Genomic DNA, 19,863 nt, shown 5'->3' on the forward strand with positions numbered 1-19,863 from the left:
ACACAATTTGTGTCAACTCATGTTCGGTGCATTCCATAAAAAACACATTCTTACACCATTTTTGTTCTACACCATTAGCAACCTTGCCAGGAACACCCAAAATGTGCACTTTTCAGTTCATTTTACGCCAACCTCTTTCTTCTTTTTTTTTCAGACAAAAAATCGAAACCGAGCACAGAAAGACCCTTCAACAGAAGACAGCAAGGACAACGCGTCAGACCAAAACAACGACGACAAGGACAATCCTGCTTCACACAGTAGCAACACCAACCCCACCCTCACGAAGACGGACCAGACCCACGAAGCCAGCGCTAGGAACCAGGACAGAACCGCCTCCGGTGAACTCGTCACACCAAAAGCCAAGAAGCACGAGCAACACATGTGCGACGTGTGCGGCGTGTACCTGGGCACGGCAGGCAGCTTACGCCGCCACCGACTCTTCCGGCACGAGACGGACATCGAGGGCAACCCGTTCCGCTGCCCACAGGCGGGCTGCCGGAGGGTGTTCAGCACGGAGCAGAGACGGGACCGACACGAGCGAACCGAACATTTGGGGGACAAGCCGCACATCTGCCAGCGCTGCGGCAAGAGCTTCGGCCTGCGCAACTTCCTAACTGACCACCTGCTACGCTGCCAGCAGCAGCACTACCGTTGTGAGCGATGCGACGACCGCTTCACCAACAGGGCCTCGCTCAACGACCACCGCCGCATTGTGCATGAGGGCATCGTCTTTTCTTGCACGTGCGGCAAGGTCTTCAAGAGCAGAAGCGGCCTAGCAAGACATTCCAGGAAGTGTTGTGTGTTTGGGGACATCAGTATGGGGGACTTTTAACTGCTGTTCGCATACCTTAGTCGAGCATTCTGTAAAGTGTGTGCTTGACACGATGAGCTTGTAGGACTTTTATCTGGTGTTTTCAAGCGTCTGGTCTACAACGAAATATGACAGTCCGTGTTTGCAATTTAAACAGAAGGAAAATAAAAATGAAAAAGTTAAAAAATATGTCGTTTTCTAAGAGACAGTCATCAGACTTGCAAAGAAATCGTGGTGCCATATTGTGTCTGTGTGTGTGAGAGAGTGTTGGGTCATTTAGCACGATGGACCTCCTGGTAATGTTCCGAAGCATCTGGGCAGTAGCTGGAGTTTAGAAAGACATTGGTCTGATTTAGCAGAGATTGAAGAAACGACCGGTTGTAACAAACAGCAGCCTTAACTATGAAGCTCTTGTGTGATTTTGTCCTGTTTGTATTTGTGGTCTAGATGTCAAAGTCTATGCGATGAAAATAAACGAGCAGAAATACAAACGAAGCCCGGTTTGTGTACTTGCCTTGCCTGCAGCAACAACACCTATGCCAGCACCAACCACATGCCGTCGTACAATATATTCCTTATTTAGTTACTGTTCGCCTGCGGTACACTACGTTTCAACGACAGTGACAGCAGCACGTGAAGTACGATAGCTCATTGGCGACACAAAGATGGTTCTTGACATTATCACATTATGAAGATGAAAGCGATAAAGAACAGAGATGGCTGAGGCGCTAGACATTAGCCCATTATAAAGATGAAAGCGACAAAAGAACATAGAACAAGCACATTATACAGAAGCAAGTAACACAGAACATAGATGGTTCTAGACATAAGCACATTATAAAGAAGCAAGCAACACAGAACATAGATGATTCTAGACATAAGCACATTATACAGAAGCAAGCAACACAGAACATAGATGGTTCTAGACACAAGCACATTATAAAGAAGCAAGCAACACAGAACATAGATGATTCTAGACATAAGCACATTATACAGAAGCAAGCAACACAGAACATAGATGGTTCTAGACACAAGCACATTATAAAGAAGCAAGCAACACAGAACATAGATGGTTCTAGACATAAGCACATTATAAATAAGCCAGCGACAAAGAACAGAGGTGGTTCTTAGCATTAGCACATTATAAAGAAGCAAGCAACACAGAACATAGGTGGTTCTTGGCATTAGCACATTTTAAAGAAGCGAGCGACGATTTACAGAGATGGCTCTAGACATTAGTCCATTATGAAGAAGCAAGCGACACTGCAACAAAGACGCTGTGACTCAAGGCTCCTTTTGGTTTCCTTCTCTGCAGGCCGGAGCCAACTCCACCAATCCAGCAGCGTACGGGGGGAGCGGCGGAGTCCCGACAAGCCGCACAGAGTCCAAGTTCGTTCCCAAGGAGGACATCGAGAGGCTGCTGGGAGAGCACCTCTCCATCACGGACATCGCTCACAGGCTGGGCATGTCGCGCCCCACGCTGTACAAGCTGCTGAAGAAGCACAAGCTAGACTCTGCTTTCCGGTTCTCCACCAACGAGCACATCGTGGAGCTGATGAAGAGCGTGGTGACCGAGTGTCCCCAGGCCCTGCACGACCCCGCCGTCATGAATGAGCGGCTGATACAGCGCGAGGTCATCGCGCTGGCCGAGAAGCGCCTCGCTTCCTGCATGAGGAGGCTGCAGCAGGAGCTTAGTGCTGACATGCCGCCATGCTGATTGTAGTGGTCTCTTGTCAGTTGGACTGGGTGGCCGAGTGGTAACGCACTTGCGCTCGGAAGCGAGAGGTTGCGAGTTCGACCCTGGGTCAGGGCGTTAGCAATTTTCTCCCCCCTTTCCTAACCTAGGTGGTGGGTTCAAGTGCTAGTCTTTCGGATGAGACGAAAAACCGAGGTCCCTTCGTGTACACTACATTGGGGTGTGCACGTTAAAGATCCCACGATTGACAAAAGGGTCTTTCCTGGCAAAATTGTCTAGGCATAGATAAAAAATGTCCACCAAAATACCCGTGTGACTTAGAATAATAGGCCGTGAAAAGTAGGATATGCGCCGAAATGGCTGTGATCTGCTGGTCGATGTGAATGCGTGATGTATTGTGTGAACAAAAAATTCCATCTCACACGGCATAAATAGATCCCTGCGCCTTGAGTCCGAGTCTGGAGATACGCGCGCGATATAAGACTTCATATAACAAGTTGAGTAATGGCCAAGCTGAAATTGTGCAGAGAAGCGCCTCGCATCCAGCATGAGGTGGCTGCAGCAGGAGTTGAGTGCGGACATGCCGCCATGCTGATTGTGGTAGTCTGTTGTCAGCTGAATGTGCTGATAGTGGTACTTTAGCTGGTTGTCAGTTGAGTGCTGAACTTGCAACGGCCAAGCTAAACATGGCTTAACTGAAACCTTCCCGAGAAGCGGCTTATCAGCTGCATGAGGAGGCTACAGAAAGAGGTGTGTGTGTGGACATGCCGCCATGCTGGTAGTGATAGTCTGTTGTCAGTTGAGGGTGGAACTTGTCATGGCCAAGCTAAAACTGTGCAGAGAGAGACATGCCTCGTCAGATGCACAAAGAGCAGTATGTGTGGACATTTCACCATGCTGGTAGTGATAGACTGTTGGGAGTTTTGTGTTGAAATTTTAGTGGTCAAGATACAAATGTACCGAGCAGAAGGAGCTAAGTCTTGGCATGCCGCCATGCTGGTAGTGGTAGTATCTTAGTGAGTTGAGTGTGGATGAGGAGGACGAGGAGGCTGCAGAAGGTGAAGGAGTTGTGTGGACATGCCGCCATGCTTTCTTTCTTTCTTTGGTGTTTAACGTCGTTTTCAACCACGAAGGTTATATCGCGACGGGGAAAGGGGGGAGAGGGGATAGAGCCACTTGTCAATTGTTTCTTGTTCACAAAAGCACTAATCAAAAATTTGCTCCAGGGGCTTGCAACGTAGTACAATATATTACCTTACTGGGAGAATGCAAGTTTCCAGTACAAATGACTTAACATTTCTTACATACTGCTTGACTAAAATCTTTACAAAAATTGACTATATTCTATACAAGAAACACTTAACAAGGGTAAAGACATGCTGGGGAGCATCGGGTAAATTCTTCCCCCTAACCCGCGGGGGGTCCGCCATGCTGGTAGTGGTTAGTCTCTTAGTGAGTTGAGTGGCCAGGCTACAATTGTGCCGAGAAGCAGATGTGAAGACTGCAGAAGGAGCTCAGTCTGGACATGCCGCCATGCTGGTAGTGGTAGTCTCTTTTTAAGTTGAGTTTGGATTTTGTAATGGCCAAGGTAAAACTTTGGCAAGAAGAGGCTCGTCAGTCACACGTGGAGACGGCAGAAGGAGAAGGAGCTGTGTGTGTGTGTGAACCTGCCACCATGCTTATTGTGATAGTTGTGAGTTGAGTGTTGAACCTGTAATACGTAGCCAAGCTGAAACTGTGCCGACAAGCGGCTCGTCGACCGCATGAACAGACTGCAAAAGGAGCTGAGTTAACGTGTGGCATCAAGCTAAAGGCAATAACAAAGATGCTAATTACATTCTTGAACATTGCGATCACAATGAACATGAACTGTACTAAGCATAGTGGCTTGACCAGTTATACGCGCAAAATAATTTCCAGAAACAAGCTTTCTTCTTTTTTTCTCGTCTGAAGATTTCCATATACTTAACATATTGTCTTAGAATAATGACTACAATGTTGTAAAACCATAACTATTGTGTATACTTTTTATAACTTTGATATTTTACAACTTGATTAAAGGTACAGAACGTACAGAAGTGGTTTTTGTATTTTTGTTGTTGACTAATGTGTGTTCCTGTTTTGTTCTGTACCTTCATCCTTGCTTTCTGTGTGTGTGTGTGTGTGTGTGTGTGTGTGTGTGTGTGTGTGTGTGTGTGTGTGTGTGTGTGTGTGTGTGTGTGCATGCATGCGTGTGTGTGTGATCAAGCGAGTGTGTATACGCGTGTGTGCTGCATGCGTGCGTGTGCGTGTTCGTGTTGAGAGAGAAAGAGAGACAGACAGAGAGATCGTGCAGACTGACGCACAGCATTATGATTTATCATCACCCTCCATGACAACAAACTCTCACTCTAATCTTGGAATGTTCCTACTCACACACACACACACGCGCACGCACTATGTTAACTGGAACTTATAATTTACCGCATCTTTTTATAACTTCAAACCGGCTTGTACTGCCTCCTTCAGGTGAAACATTATTGATACACGCACGCACGCACGCATAGAGGCACACACACACACACACACACACACACACACACACAAAAGAACAAACACATACACACACGCGCGCGTTGACCGATATTTGCCATTATCCGCATAATTATTACTTTTATTTAGTAGAGCTTGCCTACTTCCTCCTTTTGGGGGAAAACGAAAGTCTGACGTCATCGCTTCAACAACAACAACAACGAAAAGTATTCACAGGAAAGCATCAACCTACGTTTTACCCCTCACTCACTCACACTCAGTCCTCTATGAACAGCCTTACACATTAAAGGCATACTCCTTCTCACCAATACACCATATCTGATCTGGCCGGGCTTTACATAGGATGATACCATCCCTATACTTGGTCACATACCAAGCATTGAGGATCCTGGATGCTCTCTGTGCGTAGTGGGAATATTTTGATCAATTGGTTTAAAAAAAAAAAAAATTATCAAAATATTCCAACTCTCCACAGCAAGCAGTCAGGGTGTTGATTTTTGGGATGTGTCCAAGTGGAGCTATGCTCTTATCCTGTGTAAAAGCCTGACCAGACCTGAGATGGTGAGCTGAACCATGTTCATGAGAAGGTGTGTGCTATTGAACTCCGGCTCTGCCTGCTACTGCTCTAGGGGCAATCTCCAGGGCAGTCCTCCGAGGCTTCTCTTGAGGTCCGTCTCGACAGGTCGCCCCCACGTCTCTTCACCCCCCCCCCCCTCACACCACCCCCCCCCCCCCCATACCTTCCTTTCTTTTTCTCTCCCCCCTTATTTTTTCTCCCCCCCCCCCCCACCCCTTTCTTTTTTTTCTCCCCCCTCCCCCCACACCCCTTTTTTTCTCCCCCCACACCCCTATCTTTCTCCCCCCCCCCCTTCTTTCTTGTTCTTCCCCCTTGTTACACAGTGTTGTATTCAGCATTGAGTTGGTACAATACAGATTGAGCACATTTAGAATCAACCATAAGCCATTGCTTGTTGCGGTGATCCTTCTTCCTGAGGTGTCCATTGTGCGGCCGTTTTTTGGTTTTTTTAAGTGAGCTGCGTGACATGTAGCAGACGTGACCTTCATAAGATTTATCATTGTGAAACTTTGTGTTGTCGTTTGTCTTTATGTCAAGTTTCAGGTTCGACATACAAACGAGAATTCAAGCTTGTTGTCCTTATTTTCTATTTTCCTTTTTGTCAAATTTTGTTGAGTTTGTCCTATGCGTTCTTAACTTTTCGTTGTTAAATGCTCCTCTCTCGTTGACGCAAGATGATTGTTGCTGTGTTTCAGATGTACGAGCTCGTGCCGGGGTCGGGAGTGTTCATACACCAGGAGAACTACCGCACTGTGATGAGCAAACAAAGGGACGGTCAGCCTGACGGCAAGGCCATGGCTAGGTACCTCATGTCCTGCTTCTGGAAACAGGTCAGTTCATGTCTGTGTGTGTGTGTGTGTGTGTGTGTGTGTGTGTGTGGGTCAGCCTGACGGCAAGGCCATGGCTAGGTACCCCATGTCTTGCTTCTGGAAACAGGTCAGTTCATGTGTGTGTGTGTGTGTGTGTGTGTGTGTGAGCCTGACGGCAAGGCCATGGCTAGGTACCCCATGTCCTGCTTCTGGAAACAGGTCAGTTCATGTCTGCCTCTGTGTGTGTGTGTGTGTGTGTGTGTGTGTGTGTGTGTGTGTGTGTGTGTGTGTGTGTGTGTGTGTGTGTCAGCCTGATGGCAAGGCCATGGCTAGGTACCTCATGTCCTGCTTCTGGGAACAGGTCAGTTCATCTCTGTGTCTGTCTGTCTCTCTCTCAATCTCTTTGTTCGTGTGTGTGTTTGTGTGTGTGTGTGTGTCTGTGTCCGGTGCCTCATGTCCTGCTCCTGGAAACAGGTCAGTTGATGTGGGAATATCTGGGTAAAAAGGAGGGGGGGGGGGGGCATGGTCGTGTACTTTATGTCCTGCTAGAATCTGATCGATTAATGTCTAACTTGACGTGTTTTGGGTCGAAAGGGGTGGGGATGCAATCTGAGGAGGGGAGGGGTGCAGGTGTTTGCTTGGGATAAAATTGGTTCATGAACACATTTTCACTCCGCACATTAAGCAGCAAGGCTGTCAATTATTTTGTAGAATATGTCCAAGTGGATGGATGATGTTATCCCAAGCAAAAGCCCTGACATAAAAAAAAAAAATCTAGAAATGTACATTTACTAGAACTTTAAGCCTACATGTTGCATGTCTTAGACTTGATGTTCTCTTCCCACGGGCTTTCGTCCTAGTCTCTCCTTGTGGTTGCTTGTACGTTCCGACCGACACCCTCTTCTTTTTTCTCTTCTGTAGATTCTTCTGTTCTTTTTTAGTTCCCCATCCCCATTCCTTCAATTTTTTCTTCTGTTTTTTTTTTGTTATGTCCACCATTATGAAAATGTGTGTAATTTAGTATTGTTCTGGTCACGTAATAATATATAAGCATTTGCTTGAGTGCGTTTCCTAGTTGTATGTTTTGAATTGTTTCATGCGAAGAATAGTGAATAAAATTTTGTTTAAACCAAAAGCCCTGAGAGCTTGGAAGTGACTTTATTTGTAACACTATGTTTTTTGTGCATGTATATTAACACGATGGTGTTTGTCTTGCAGTCTGAACTGGTAGGAGCAAGTATCGCGGAGCCACCAAGACCACACCATCGCTCATTAGACAAAGGCATAATCAACGCTATTCTCGGTGAGTCTTTGCTCTCTTCTCGTTGATTGAAGGACATATTTTTTGCGGACAGGCAGAGACCGTATGCAATGTATGGAAATACTCCTTATCTATAATTTTAGTAATAATACTTTATTTGAAGAAACATGTCAGATTTTCTATTTTCTTTGGGCCTTTTTTTTTTAAAGTCCTGAAGCGTTTTATTAAAGTACAGCTCAACATTAGTCTGTTAAAAGTTTGAATGTACTTTTTATTTCCATGTTTCGGATTTACATGTTGCTCTTCCGATTTTGTAAAAATATGAACATCTGAATCTATGATTCCTCGTGATTCCCCGTTCAATGTGATGTATGGCTTAGTTCCATGCAATGCATTAGGTCTCTGTCCTATTTTCTTTTGCAACGAAGACAACAGTTTCAAATTTCTATTCACACGAGAGAAAAACTGGGGAAGATGAGAAAAATATGGAAGAAAACAAAACGGTAACTTAATTTGGTGTTTTTCTTGTTGCTATTCTTTAACCCACATTCTTCTATTGACTCAAGCATTCTTGAAGACTACCCCAAAACCGTGTGACAGATTTGAAGCTGTTGTTACAGAAACTATGTGTGCTGTACCACCTAACGAAACTGCATATTCAGACAACTATAAAACAAAATAATGAAACGGTGTTTGAAATGATAAGTAGAATGGTACCGAAAATCTAGAAAATCAACAACAAATGTGAATCAAGAATAATAATCAAGAAAAGAAAAAAGTAACTGTGACTGTGTTTCCATGCCTAAATTTGGAGGCGCTACTGTTCTAAAATGTGGTCTTTTAAAACTAAATTTATTCAATGTAAGATTCAGGTTTTGATGTGCATGCATTACGTTGGGGGTACTGCACACTTAACGTAAATATCAACAGAGCATCGCAGCTGAAATTGAGCGTAACGATTTCAAGTTAAAAAAATCCCAAAAAGATTTTTTTATCTTAGATTGCACAGAACAGAAAACATTGAAAGAGAAAAAAAATAATGTGTACAGTGAGCGCTGATCAAGGAATTTATTGTCTCCACTGATTAGCTGAAATATGTCCCAATAAATGACAAAATATATCAACAAGTTTTAACATACGCGCTACACATTCAGCTGTGATGCAAGGACTGTGATGCTTTCATTGAAGGCGACCCAAATAACTTGGATGAGGTAGGTACCTATGGTGGCCTGAGCCAGTCAGTAACTGTGTTTGAAGAAGTAAGCCCGTACAGTTTAATAACGTTAACTACTCACAATGAGGCCGAAAGAAAAAGCTGTAGATTAAGATTTTGTGTTTGCAAATGTTAAAACAAATATATATATATATACAAATGTTTAGGCTCATATTGTCGGTCAATGTTGATTCAGAAAATTCCCGGCCCTCTTGCACTTTGTACAAGTAAGATCTTCTGCATAAGCTTATTACCGTTAACAAGAAAATAATTCTTTGTTAGCCAAGAAGATGCACATGGGCATGTATTTCTACTTAAAAAAGATAATTGATGTAAAATACGAAACAGCTACTGCTTCAAGCTGGTTATTGACAATTGCAGGCCACCATGTTTGTGTTTTACTGTGCATGTATTGGTTCCGTTCTGTCTTCTGGCGACGAAAGGTAAGTTTCCATCAAACTTGTTATAAAAAAAAAATATGTAGATGCAATAAGTTGATATGTTAGACTAAACAAGTAGGTAAGGTAGTTCATATTGAAGGCAAGTTGTAGGCTGAAGAGTATGTGGTTAACAGGGCTCCCCATAGTGCGCGTCCCTGCGTCCTATACGCATTAGAAGCCAAAATCACGTACAAGAAATTCATTGAGGGGGTCCCGGGACGCACTAAACCTAGTATAATGAGCGGGTCCCGGGACGCACTACATTTCCGCTATTGTGCGTACTGTAGGTACTCTTTCAATTTAGACTTTAGTCGTCAGTCAGTTATAGTTCAAGCACAAATGCCAATTTCACGCTGAAACGACATGGAAAAGATTGTGTGTGTTCCATTTAACAAGGCATAGTTGAAGTGTCCTCTTCGAATATTCTGATGAAAAAAGATCCTTCATATCTTACTATTCGTAATAGGGCGGGGATGTAGCTCAGCCGGTAGCGCGCTGGATTTGTATCCAGTTGGCCGCTGTCAGCGTGAGTTCGTCCCCACGTTCGGCGAGAGATTTATTTCTCAGAGTCAACTTTGTGTGCAGACTCTCCTCGGTGTCCGAACACCCCCGTATGTACACGCAAGCACAAGACCAAGTGCGCACGAAAAAGATCCTGTAATCCATGTCAGAGTTCGGTGGGTTATAGAAACACGAAAATACCCAGCATGCTTCCTCCGAAAGCGGCGTATGGTTGCCTAAATGGCGGGGTAAAAACGGTCATACACGTAAAAGCCGTGGGAGTTTCAGCCCATGAACGAACAAACAAACAAACTATTGGTAATAACAATGCGCTATATGAACACAGGGGATTTGGGGACCATGATCTCTTGGGACCCTCTAAAACTCCGTGTAGGGGGTCCATGGACCCTGTAGGACGGGCGTCCGTGGGGAGCCCTGATGTGGTTACAGTTTTAAGGGTGTGATTTTTGTTGCTTTACTGTTGACATTTTTGATGAATAAAGATCCAACATAGTACGTTTTATTTCGGTTAACAAGCTGGTTTAATTTGCTGATATACACATTTTGCAACACAAGCCAGTCACTTCAGAATTCAAAGCTTGTATACACATATTTCTCAGTTTCATTTCTGCAGGCACATAAGTCTAACTTTACTTGACCCAAAAGGTTGCTTGTAGGTTCAGCTTCCGGGGAGTTAACATCGACTTTTGCAAATTACAGATTTTGGGTTTTAATAAGTTGAGTTCCTGGCTCATACGAGGAACTATTAATAGTGTACTAGTATGACATTATGTGTACTATTTTGTTTTACAATATTACTGGGGTACGGATCTTGGTTTAACAGGGGAGTTTCTCGAGTAACTAGTTAGGAGTTTATATGCCTTGTGCCACTGGTAACGATTCTGTGTACCAAATCTACTTTAACTCTGTTTATTCATTCATTCATTTTCATTATTTGGTGTTTAACGTCGTTTTCAACCACGAAGGTTATATCGCGACGGGGAAAGGGGGGAGATGATGGGATAGAGCCACTTGTCAATTGTTTCTTGTTCACAAAAGCACCAATCAAAAATTTGCTCCAGGGGCTTGCAACGTAGTACAATATATTACCTTACTGGGAGAATGCAAGTTTCCAGAACAAAGGACTTAACATTTCTTACATACTGCTTGACTAAAATCTTTACAAACATTGACTATATTCTATACAAGAAACACTTAACAAGGGTAAAAGGAGAAACAGAATCCGTTAGTCGCCTCTTACGACATGCTGGGGAGCATCGGGTAAAGTCTTCCCCCTAACCCGCGGGGGGGAACTGTTTAGGGGTTGCTTGGTCGAGAGTCAGATCGTAGATGTTAGAAGGCACTAGCCAGTGATACGAAGATGAACATGATTCTATCAGGAAACAAATGGCCTGTCAGAAATATTTCGTGAACAACCTCACCACTAATGCAGTTGCCATGGTAACTCTATCAGCAAAGTATTTCAATGACGCGATTCCTCCAAGTTTGGGCCTATAAGTACAGTCAAACCTTCCCTTGCGACCACCTCCATGAAGCGATCACCTGCCCACAGCGACCACTCTGGTGAGTCTTCTATATGTCACCTTTCCATAGCGACCACCTGTCTATAACGAGCACTGTGGGTCGGTCCCTGGGGGGGTCGGTCCCTGGGGGGGTCGGTCCCTGGGGTGGTCGGTACAGACAAGTTCCACTGAGCCAAGAATCCGTCAATGCGTCCACTTCCTATGATAATGGTTACAGCGTGATGGGAATTTCTGTAGCTTTAAACTTTATTCTTGCGAAATGCTCTTGATATGTATTCTTTATCTCGGGAAAACAGCGTCTTCATTTCTATGTAAAAAAAACAAACCCATTCTTGATTTCGAGGACGCATGCGCAGGCATAGCTGCAATATACAGAAGAAAAAAATGCACGGAAAGAGAAAGACACAGAACAGTATATCAAACCCGTTCTAGATTTACAGATGCGGAAAAAATCATTAAACATAACATATATATATGCAAATCAATGATCACAAAAAATTAAACATTTACCCACTTGAACCGAAATATCTGCCAATCAGCTTGAAATCACAATAAACTTTCTTCGGGTGACACGTGCACCAGGGTAAAGCCTGCTTGGTTGTACTGTGTGCTTTCAGTGTTTATCAGGACGTTGACGGGGGCACAGGGCTCGGGACTGAGGTCGGTTCTATGGTCTAAGATCACTCGGGCCACCGCATGGTACCGCAGAAGTATGGGCTTGCCACAGCTGGGTCCCGGACGTCGCCCGAACCATGCGGAATATTTCTAGGTAGGGCGCTGTTGCGTGTGCATGAGTTAGGGTGGTGTGCACGAGAAAGTTTCCGTCCCACTGGTTGGGACCCAAGCGCTGTGTCGGATTAGTTGAAATTGAGATTCGTTTCAGATTTCATCATATCCAGTCCATGGTTGAAACTGAGATTCGTTTCAGATTTCATCCAGTCCATGGTTGAAATTGAGATTCGTTTCAGATTTCATCAAATCCAATCCATGGTTGAAATTGAGATTCGTTTCAGATTTCATCTAGTCCATGGTTGAAATTGAGATTCATTTCAGATTTCATCATATCCAGTCCATGGTTGAAATTGAGATTTGTTTCAGATTTCATCCAGTCCATGGTTGAGATTGAGATTCGTTTCAAATTTCATCCAGCCCGAGCCAGTGTTTTGGTCCCACCAACTGGGGAACTTTCTCATGCACGCCATCGAGCTGTATTTGAAGTTTCCACATTGTTTTGTTTGTTCAGTTTGAGTCACATCTTTGATGACTTTGGTTTGATTTTGCTCGGGCCAAGTTGGCGCTCGTTGTAGTCTGACCAGGTGGTACTCAATTGCATGATTTTGGAGTTGTTTGAAATCGTTCTCAATTTACTGGTTTCACGTTGTCTATTTATTTATTTTGATCTACTCGTGCGCCTGTCTCAGCTCGGGCCTGGACGTCGCTCATTCGCAGTATTTCAAGTTCGGTTCAGTTGCGTGTGTATGATTTGGAATGATTAAGATTCGTATTGGATTTGAGGATTCGGCAGCGGCATAAACATGTTTCACAATTACGTTCTTGTGTACATTTGTGAGATAATGCATCCATGTCAAATCAATTGTATTCGTTCCTTTGTGTGCTGCTTGGTGTTCAGCTGTTTATATGATATCGTACAAGAGGCAAAGTTTTCAAGGCTCACGTTTGATAGAACCAGTCCATCAACCAATTTTATCCGAACAGTAGTAACTAGATGTTGAATTGCACGGACATCAGTTTGTCTGTTTTCTGGTATATTTTCTTTTTTTGTGGCACAACGATGCGCAAGGAATTGTGGGATGTCGACGATTGTGCCGTACAAAAATCGTCTGCTGAGAATGTGCCATTTACATGATAGACATGGAATAGCTAGGAAGTTTGGAAGTTGTACATGCCGTGCTGCAAAGGTATTTTCCTTATTTATTATTTTAGCAAATGTGGTGCATCTTAAAGTCTATAATGTTATAAATATCATCAAATGTCATACCTCACAGAACACACACAGCCAGTTTTATCTCCCACAATTCCGAGAGGAATGGGTCACGTGAGATAGAACGCGGGAATACGTCACTGAACGAATGGTTTTCGTCCTGTGAAGACGTGTTGGTGCACTGTCTCTTTTGCTTTGCTTTCATTTTTCTCTAACCTTTCTGTTTACAAGTTTTAGTTGTAGGTTAGTTGAAGTGTATTGACTATTTTGATTGTTTATCATTGTGTCAACTTGCAAGGTAAGGAAACAGTTTGGAGTTTTCGGTGTTTGTTGGTTTTTGAACCGGGAACGCATCGTTTCGCGTATGAATTTTATTCGTCGAAGCTAACACATGGAAATGTTACTGGCGTCAGTCGGCGCGTTAATTGTTTTTGCAGGTGTGACCTACTATATTTGGGTCAGTTGGGATCGTTACTTGTTTTTGCACGTGTGACCTCAGGTCAGTCGGAATCGTTACTTGGTTTGGTAGGATGACATATTATTTTGGCTACGGAAATGTAGTCCACGTTTGCTGACAAAGTCAGTGTTAATACATAGACTCCCACACGTGAGCAAAAAAAGTGTGTGACTAAGTAGTTTTAACGTCCTCTTAGGACCAATTGGCCTATCTTGGGACGACAAGTGTATGTACTCTGCATGTTTTATAGTGTGTATGTGCAACTTATTTAATCTAGCTGTTTTGAAACTTGTATATTTAATTTGCTTTTGGGGATTCTCGAAGATTCTTGTTCGCTTTACTGATGATGAAGGTGGGCATGTGATCTGCTTCTTTACCAAATGTTTCTCAAGAATTTGAGTTTCTTTGTTCAATTTAGGCATTGACAGATGTGCGTGAAAAGTGACTCTTTATAGCTCTGTGTCAAAGTATGCTTAGCGGAGACGATACACCGACCATACTAGACGCGCATACAGAAAATTGTAATTAAAATTATTTTTTTTAGATATTGATCCAAAATTAATTTCATCTTATTCTACATTATTTCCTGATTCCAAAAACATATAAGTATGTTACATTCGGATTAAAAACAAGCTCTGAAAATTAAACATTTGAAAATTATGATTAAAATCAAATTTTGATTATTGATTTTAAAACAACTTCATCTTACTCCTTGTCGGATCCTGATTCCAAAAACATATAGATATGTTATGTTTGGATTAAAAACAAGCTAAGAAAGTTAAAAAGAATAAAGATACAGAAAAGCATGCTATCTTGCTCAGCGCAACCACTACCGCGCTATACTGACTGCCTTTTCCACGAACGGGAGACCGACGATGCTATACAGGCTTGGTAACAAAAAATGCAGTGCGTTCAGTTTCATTCTGCTTGACTAAATGTTGTAATTTCGCCTTGCGCGACTTGTTATTCTTGGGTAGAGTTTCAAACTGAACATCTATATATGAATTGCGCAATTTGGCCTTGTTGCATCCTGCAACGATAAAGCAACGATAAAATGCTTTTTCGTTTGTTTTCATTTGAGGAAGAATCGTATAAACGAATGCGCCTGGTCTTTTTCCTTTTTGACTCACATGCGAAGCAAAAGTGAGTCTATGTACTCACCCGAGTCGTCCGTCCGTCCGTCCGTCCGGAAAACTTTAACGTTGGATATTTCTTGGACACTATTAAGTCTATCAACACCTGATGTGGCCTGATGGTGTATGGTTACAAGATCTCAAAAAACATGTGCGGCAACTTGACCTCACTTCAAGTTCAAGGTCACAGGGGCCGTAATTGTTGTCTTAAAAACGACCATTTTTCACATTTTCGCATTTTTTTCTGAAGTTATCGAGAATGGCAACCTTAGCTATGTATGCTATACAGGGCAATGTAAGCCCTATCTTTGGACACCAGTTTGGTTGACCTTGCTTCAAGGTCAAGGTCGCAAGGGTCCTTTAAAGTTGGATTGTATACATATTTTGAAGTGACCTTGACCCTGAACAATGGAAGATAACTGTTTCAAACTTAAAAATTATGTGGGGCACATGTTATGCTTTCATCATGAGACACATTTGGTCACATATGATCAAGGTCAAGGTCACTTTGACCCTTATGAAATGTGACCAAAATAAGGTAGTGAACCACTAAAAGTGACCATATCTCATGGTAGAAAGAGCCAATAAGCACCATTGTACTTCCTATGTCTTGAATTAACAGCTTTGTGTTGCATGACCTTGGATGACCTTGACCTTGGGTCAAGGTCACATGTATTTTGGTAGGAAAAATGTGTAAAGCAGTTCTTAGTGTATAAAAGGTCAAGGTCAAGCATGTGAGTCGTATGGGCTTTGCCCTTCTTGTTTGGGCATGTGTTGTTCATTGGTGTTGATGATTCTGTGTGCTGCTTAGGCTCAGGTTGCCTGTGAATGTGATAGAGAAAGTCAAAGGCAAAGCGACTCATTGCTCGGTTGCCTGTACTGTGCATGTGATAGAGAAAGTCAAGCGCAGACAGACAGACCAACATTCAGCCAGTCAAGAAATATTCAACATTCCCTTTCCAGTTGTACATGTACTTCCAAACATGGTGATTCCTGGGGGAAAAAGGGCAAACAAGGGATAGGTTATACCATGACTAGCTTTTGCATTTTGCAAAAAAAGTCGTTATTTATTACTCTCCGGCTTTAGGAGTAGAACTCTATAGACCTAATACTTTGCCGTGTGTTACAGACTATTTTTTCCGCTCCGGCTTTGAGAGTAGAACTGTTTCAGCACTCTATAGACCTAATACTTTGCCGTGTGTTACAGACTGTTTTCCGCTCCGGCTTTGAGAGTAGAACTGTTTCAGCACTCTATAGACCATACTCTGCCGTGTGTTACGGACTATTTTTTTCCGCTCCGGCTTTGAGAGTAGAACTGTTTCAGCACTCTATAGACCATACTCTGCCGTGTATTACGGACTATTTTTTTCCACTCCGGCTTTTAGAGTAGAACTGTTTCAGCACTCTATAGACCATACTCTGCCGTGTGTTACGGACTATTTTTTCCGCTCCGGCTTTGAGAGTAGAACTGTTTCAGCACTCTCTAGACCATACTCTGCCGTGTGTTACAGACTATTTGTTCCGCTCCGTCTTGAGGAGTAGAACTGTTTCAGCACCCTATAGACCATACTCTGCCGTGTGTTTCAGACTTTTTGCCGCACTGGCTTTGGTAGTAGAACTATTTTAGCACTCTATAGACCTATTACTCTCCCGTGTGTTACAGACTTTTGCACGTGCGAGTCGTCCGAAAGACGTTCAGCGCTTAGGGGTGTTCTGACCTCTCGCGTGACGAAAGCCACCTCATCGTACAGACAGCAACTGGGCTTGGCCCCGCGTAGGGCAGGCAGACCTGCCAAGGAAAGCGAGAGCCACTTCCACCCCTTTTTTTAGGTAGGTAGGTACGTTGGGTCACAGGCGTAGGTGAGGTGAGGTGAGGTACGTTGGGATGCCATAGATCTGACGTTTGGAGGGGAGTTTATGGCGAATTTGAATCTGGGGAATCCACTGTACCTTAATCTAGACGCAAATTGCACGATTTGCCCGAACACGCACCACAAGTACTGTAATTAGTTAAATCAGATTATTATTAAACTTCGTGGCCTGGCCCTTCGTCGTGTATGTTGAATTCTGGTATCCACTTCTTGTTCACGCCAAACACACGAAGACTTAGTGTGGATGTCTAGCTGAGGAGGGTTTTTGTCGTTGTCAATGTTCCCCAAAGGTGGTACAAATGTACCTCTTGTTCACGCCAAACACACGAAAACTTAGTGTGGATGTCTAGCTGAGGAGGGTTTTTGTCGTTGTCAGTGTTCCCCAAAGGTGGTACAAATGTACCTCTTGTTCACGCCTAACACACGAAGACTTAGTGTGGATGTCTAGCTGAGGAGGGTTTTTGTCGTTGTCAGTGTTCCCCAAAGGTGGTACAAATGTACCCCTAATTGAAAGACATACTCCTGGTGAAAACCCCGAACATGAAGTAAGTCCTGATGAGCTGATCACAGCTTTTTTTAAGACACATTTGTGGACTGGTGCAACTATGATTTGTTCTCAACTATTCGGCCTGTCGTCTTCCTCTCCTTTGATTTCTTCTAGACGTATTTTAAGCCGCCGAAACTTATGCGAAAGCCTCTGTTGACAGCAGGGCCACCAGGTTACCCAAGAGTGTTTCCTTCAAATAAGCCTCCTCCGGGCCTGCTTTGCGTCTTGCAGCATCCTGAAGTGGATGATCCTGGAATTGGTTGGCTCGTCTGTGGCTCAGTCTCCCTTATATATCTCTGTTTCTTGCTCCTTAGGTAAACGTTGGTATCGTGTGAATTTTACCGTCGATCACTTTACATGTGTAACCTCAATTAACATGTTGCATGTTTCGCTTTCGATTTGTATGTTGCTTACTTTGTCATTTTGTTGTTTATGTTTATTTGCTTGTTTGCTTACTTGTCGATTGTTTGCTGGTTCGTTCGTTTACTTTGTTTATTTGTCATGTTGCTTTACTTGTTTATCATTTATTAGACATATGTCTTAGAAGTAAGGACCGGTTGTAAGAAAAGGCGTCGCCTTAAACCTCCATCCTTGAAAAATAAAGCTCCATCATCATCATCATCATCATCATCATCCTGTCTGTTGGGCCACAAGGTAACCCCAGAGGTTCTCCTTCAAACGAGTCTTCTCAGAATCTTGCAACATCCTCTGGCCTCTCGTGTTTCAGTCTCCTTTTTGTCTGCGTCAGTCTGCCTGCTTTTATATCTCCTTTAGGCCTCTTGTGTTTCAGTCGTCTTTTTCTGCACAGTGTGGCCACTTTTCCATCTTCTTTCAGGCCTCTTGTGTTTCAGTCTCCTTTTTCTGCACAGTGTGGCTACTTTTCTATCTCCTTTCATGCCTCGGTGTTTCAGTCTCCTTGTTCTGCACAGTGTGGCTACTTTTTCATCTCTTTTCAGGCCTCTCGTGTTTCAGTCTCCTTGTTCTGCACAATGTGGCTACTTTTCCATCTTCTTTCTGGCCTTGGTGTTTCAATCTCCTTGTTCTGCAAAGTGTGGCTTCGTTTCTGTCTCCTTTCAGGCCTCTCGTGTTTCAGTTTCAGTTTTGTCTGTTTGGTTCAGCCTCCCTCTTCTGTCTGTGTGTTTCAGTATCAGTTCTGTCTGTTTGGTTCAGCCTCCCTCTTCTGTCTGTGTGTTTCAGTATCAGTTCTGTCTGTTTGGTTCAGCCTCCCTCTTCTGTCTGTGTGTTTCAGTATCAGTTCTGTCTGTTTGGTTCAGCCTCCCTCTTCTGTCTGTGTGTTTCAGTATCAGTTCTGTCTGTTTGGTTCAGCCTCCCTCTTCTGTCTGTGTGTTTCAGTATCAGTTCTGTCTGTTTGGTTCAGCCTCCCTCTTCTGTCTGTGTGTTTCAGTATCAGCTCTGTCTGTTTGGTTCAGCCTCCCTCTTCTGTCTGTGTGTTTCAGTATCAGTTCTGTCTGTTTGGTTCAGCCTCCCTCTTCTGTCTGTGTGTTTCAGCCCATTGTGCCCAACATTCCACCTGCTCGCCAGCCAAAGTTAGGCAGACCGTGTGGTCGCGTATAACGAAAGCCACCTCCCTGTCCAAGAAACGGATGAACCGCTTGGCTTTCAAACACGGGTGGCCCCAATAGAGTGAGTGTCCCCTGTGTATGCTGCAGCCTGTACGGTGTGTCTCTCCGTTTCCCTGGGATGTGCCCTGTGATGGGTGGGAGCTGTGGGCACAAATTCTCGTTACTATGTTGTCTCTCTCGATGTGTTCTCTGCTGGGTGGCGTTTGTTGGTTATTTTCAGTCGAGTGGATGCGTCGGGCACCAAAAACACACTGTGCACTTAGTACTCTGTTTTTTGTGTGTTTTTTTTGTGTTTTTTGGTATCGTTTGGTAAATTTTGTGTGTTCTTGAGCATCAAGTAGCAGACAACTGCGACACGAATTCACTTTAGTAAAACTATTTGGCCTCCTAATCGGGAGGTCGTGAGTTCGAATCCCGGTCGCTGCCGCCTGGTAGGTTAAGAGTGGAGATTTTTCCGATCTCCCAGGTCAACTTATGTGCAGACCTGCTAGTGACTTAACCCCCTTCGTGTGTACACGCAAGCACAAGACCAAGTGCGCACGGAAAAGATCTTGTAATCCATGTCAGAGTTCGGTGGGTTATAGAGACACAAAAATACCCAGCATGCCTCCCCCGAAATCGGCGTATGCTGCCTGAATGGCGGGGTAAAAACGGTCATACACGTACAAATCCACTTGTGCTAAAAAAACACGAGTGAACGTGGGAGTCTAAGCCCATGAACGAAGAAGGAGAAGAAGTAAAACTATATTGTTTACGCACTGTTTTCAAGATAACGGGTCACTCGAGGATAAACCGTTAAAACTGGAAACTGTGTCGTTTTCTTGCCAAGTTTAAAGGCAATGAATCACTGACTGGAGGACAAACCGTTAAACTACTTTTCCAATGTTAACTGGCCTGTTCACCATACATCCATGCGCTGACAAGGTACGAAGGTGACCGGTGTGCC

At 43.7% G+C, this 19,863-nt stretch overlaps 1 protein-coding gene across 15 annotated transcripts in view; it reads left to right on the top strand.

Moving 5' to 3' along the window:
* Positions 1-19,863, top strand: part of LOC138981903 (uncharacterized) — a 236,166-nt gene that overhangs the window by 187,226 nt on the left and 29,077 nt on the right. For 11 of the 15 annotated variants that reach the window (XR_011460731.1, XM_070355064.1, XM_070355053.1 and 8 more), the window contains exons 5-6: positions 6,312-6,446; positions 7,644-7,728. Coding sequence is in view for 14 of the 15 variants with exons in the window: in XM_070355064.1 (XP_070211165.1) it covers positions 6,312-6,446; positions 7,644-7,728 (220 nt within the window). In the remaining variant the exon portion in view is untranslated. Of the gene's footprint in view, positions 1-154; positions 4,583-6,311; positions 6,447-7,643; positions 7,729-12,001; positions 12,154-18,843; positions 18,979-19,863 lie in introns of those variants that run through there. The other 4 variants (XM_070355063.1, XM_070355067.1, XM_070355057.1 and 1 more) reach the window with 4 other exon arrangements.

This window comes from Littorina saxatilis, linkage group LG12, assembly GCF_037325665.1.
Source record: "Littorina saxatilis isolate snail1 linkage group LG12, US_GU_Lsax_2.0, whole genome shotgun sequence".
Classification (NCBI taxonomy): domain Eukaryota; kingdom Metazoa; phylum Mollusca; class Gastropoda; order Littorinimorpha; family Littorinidae; genus Littorina; species Littorina saxatilis.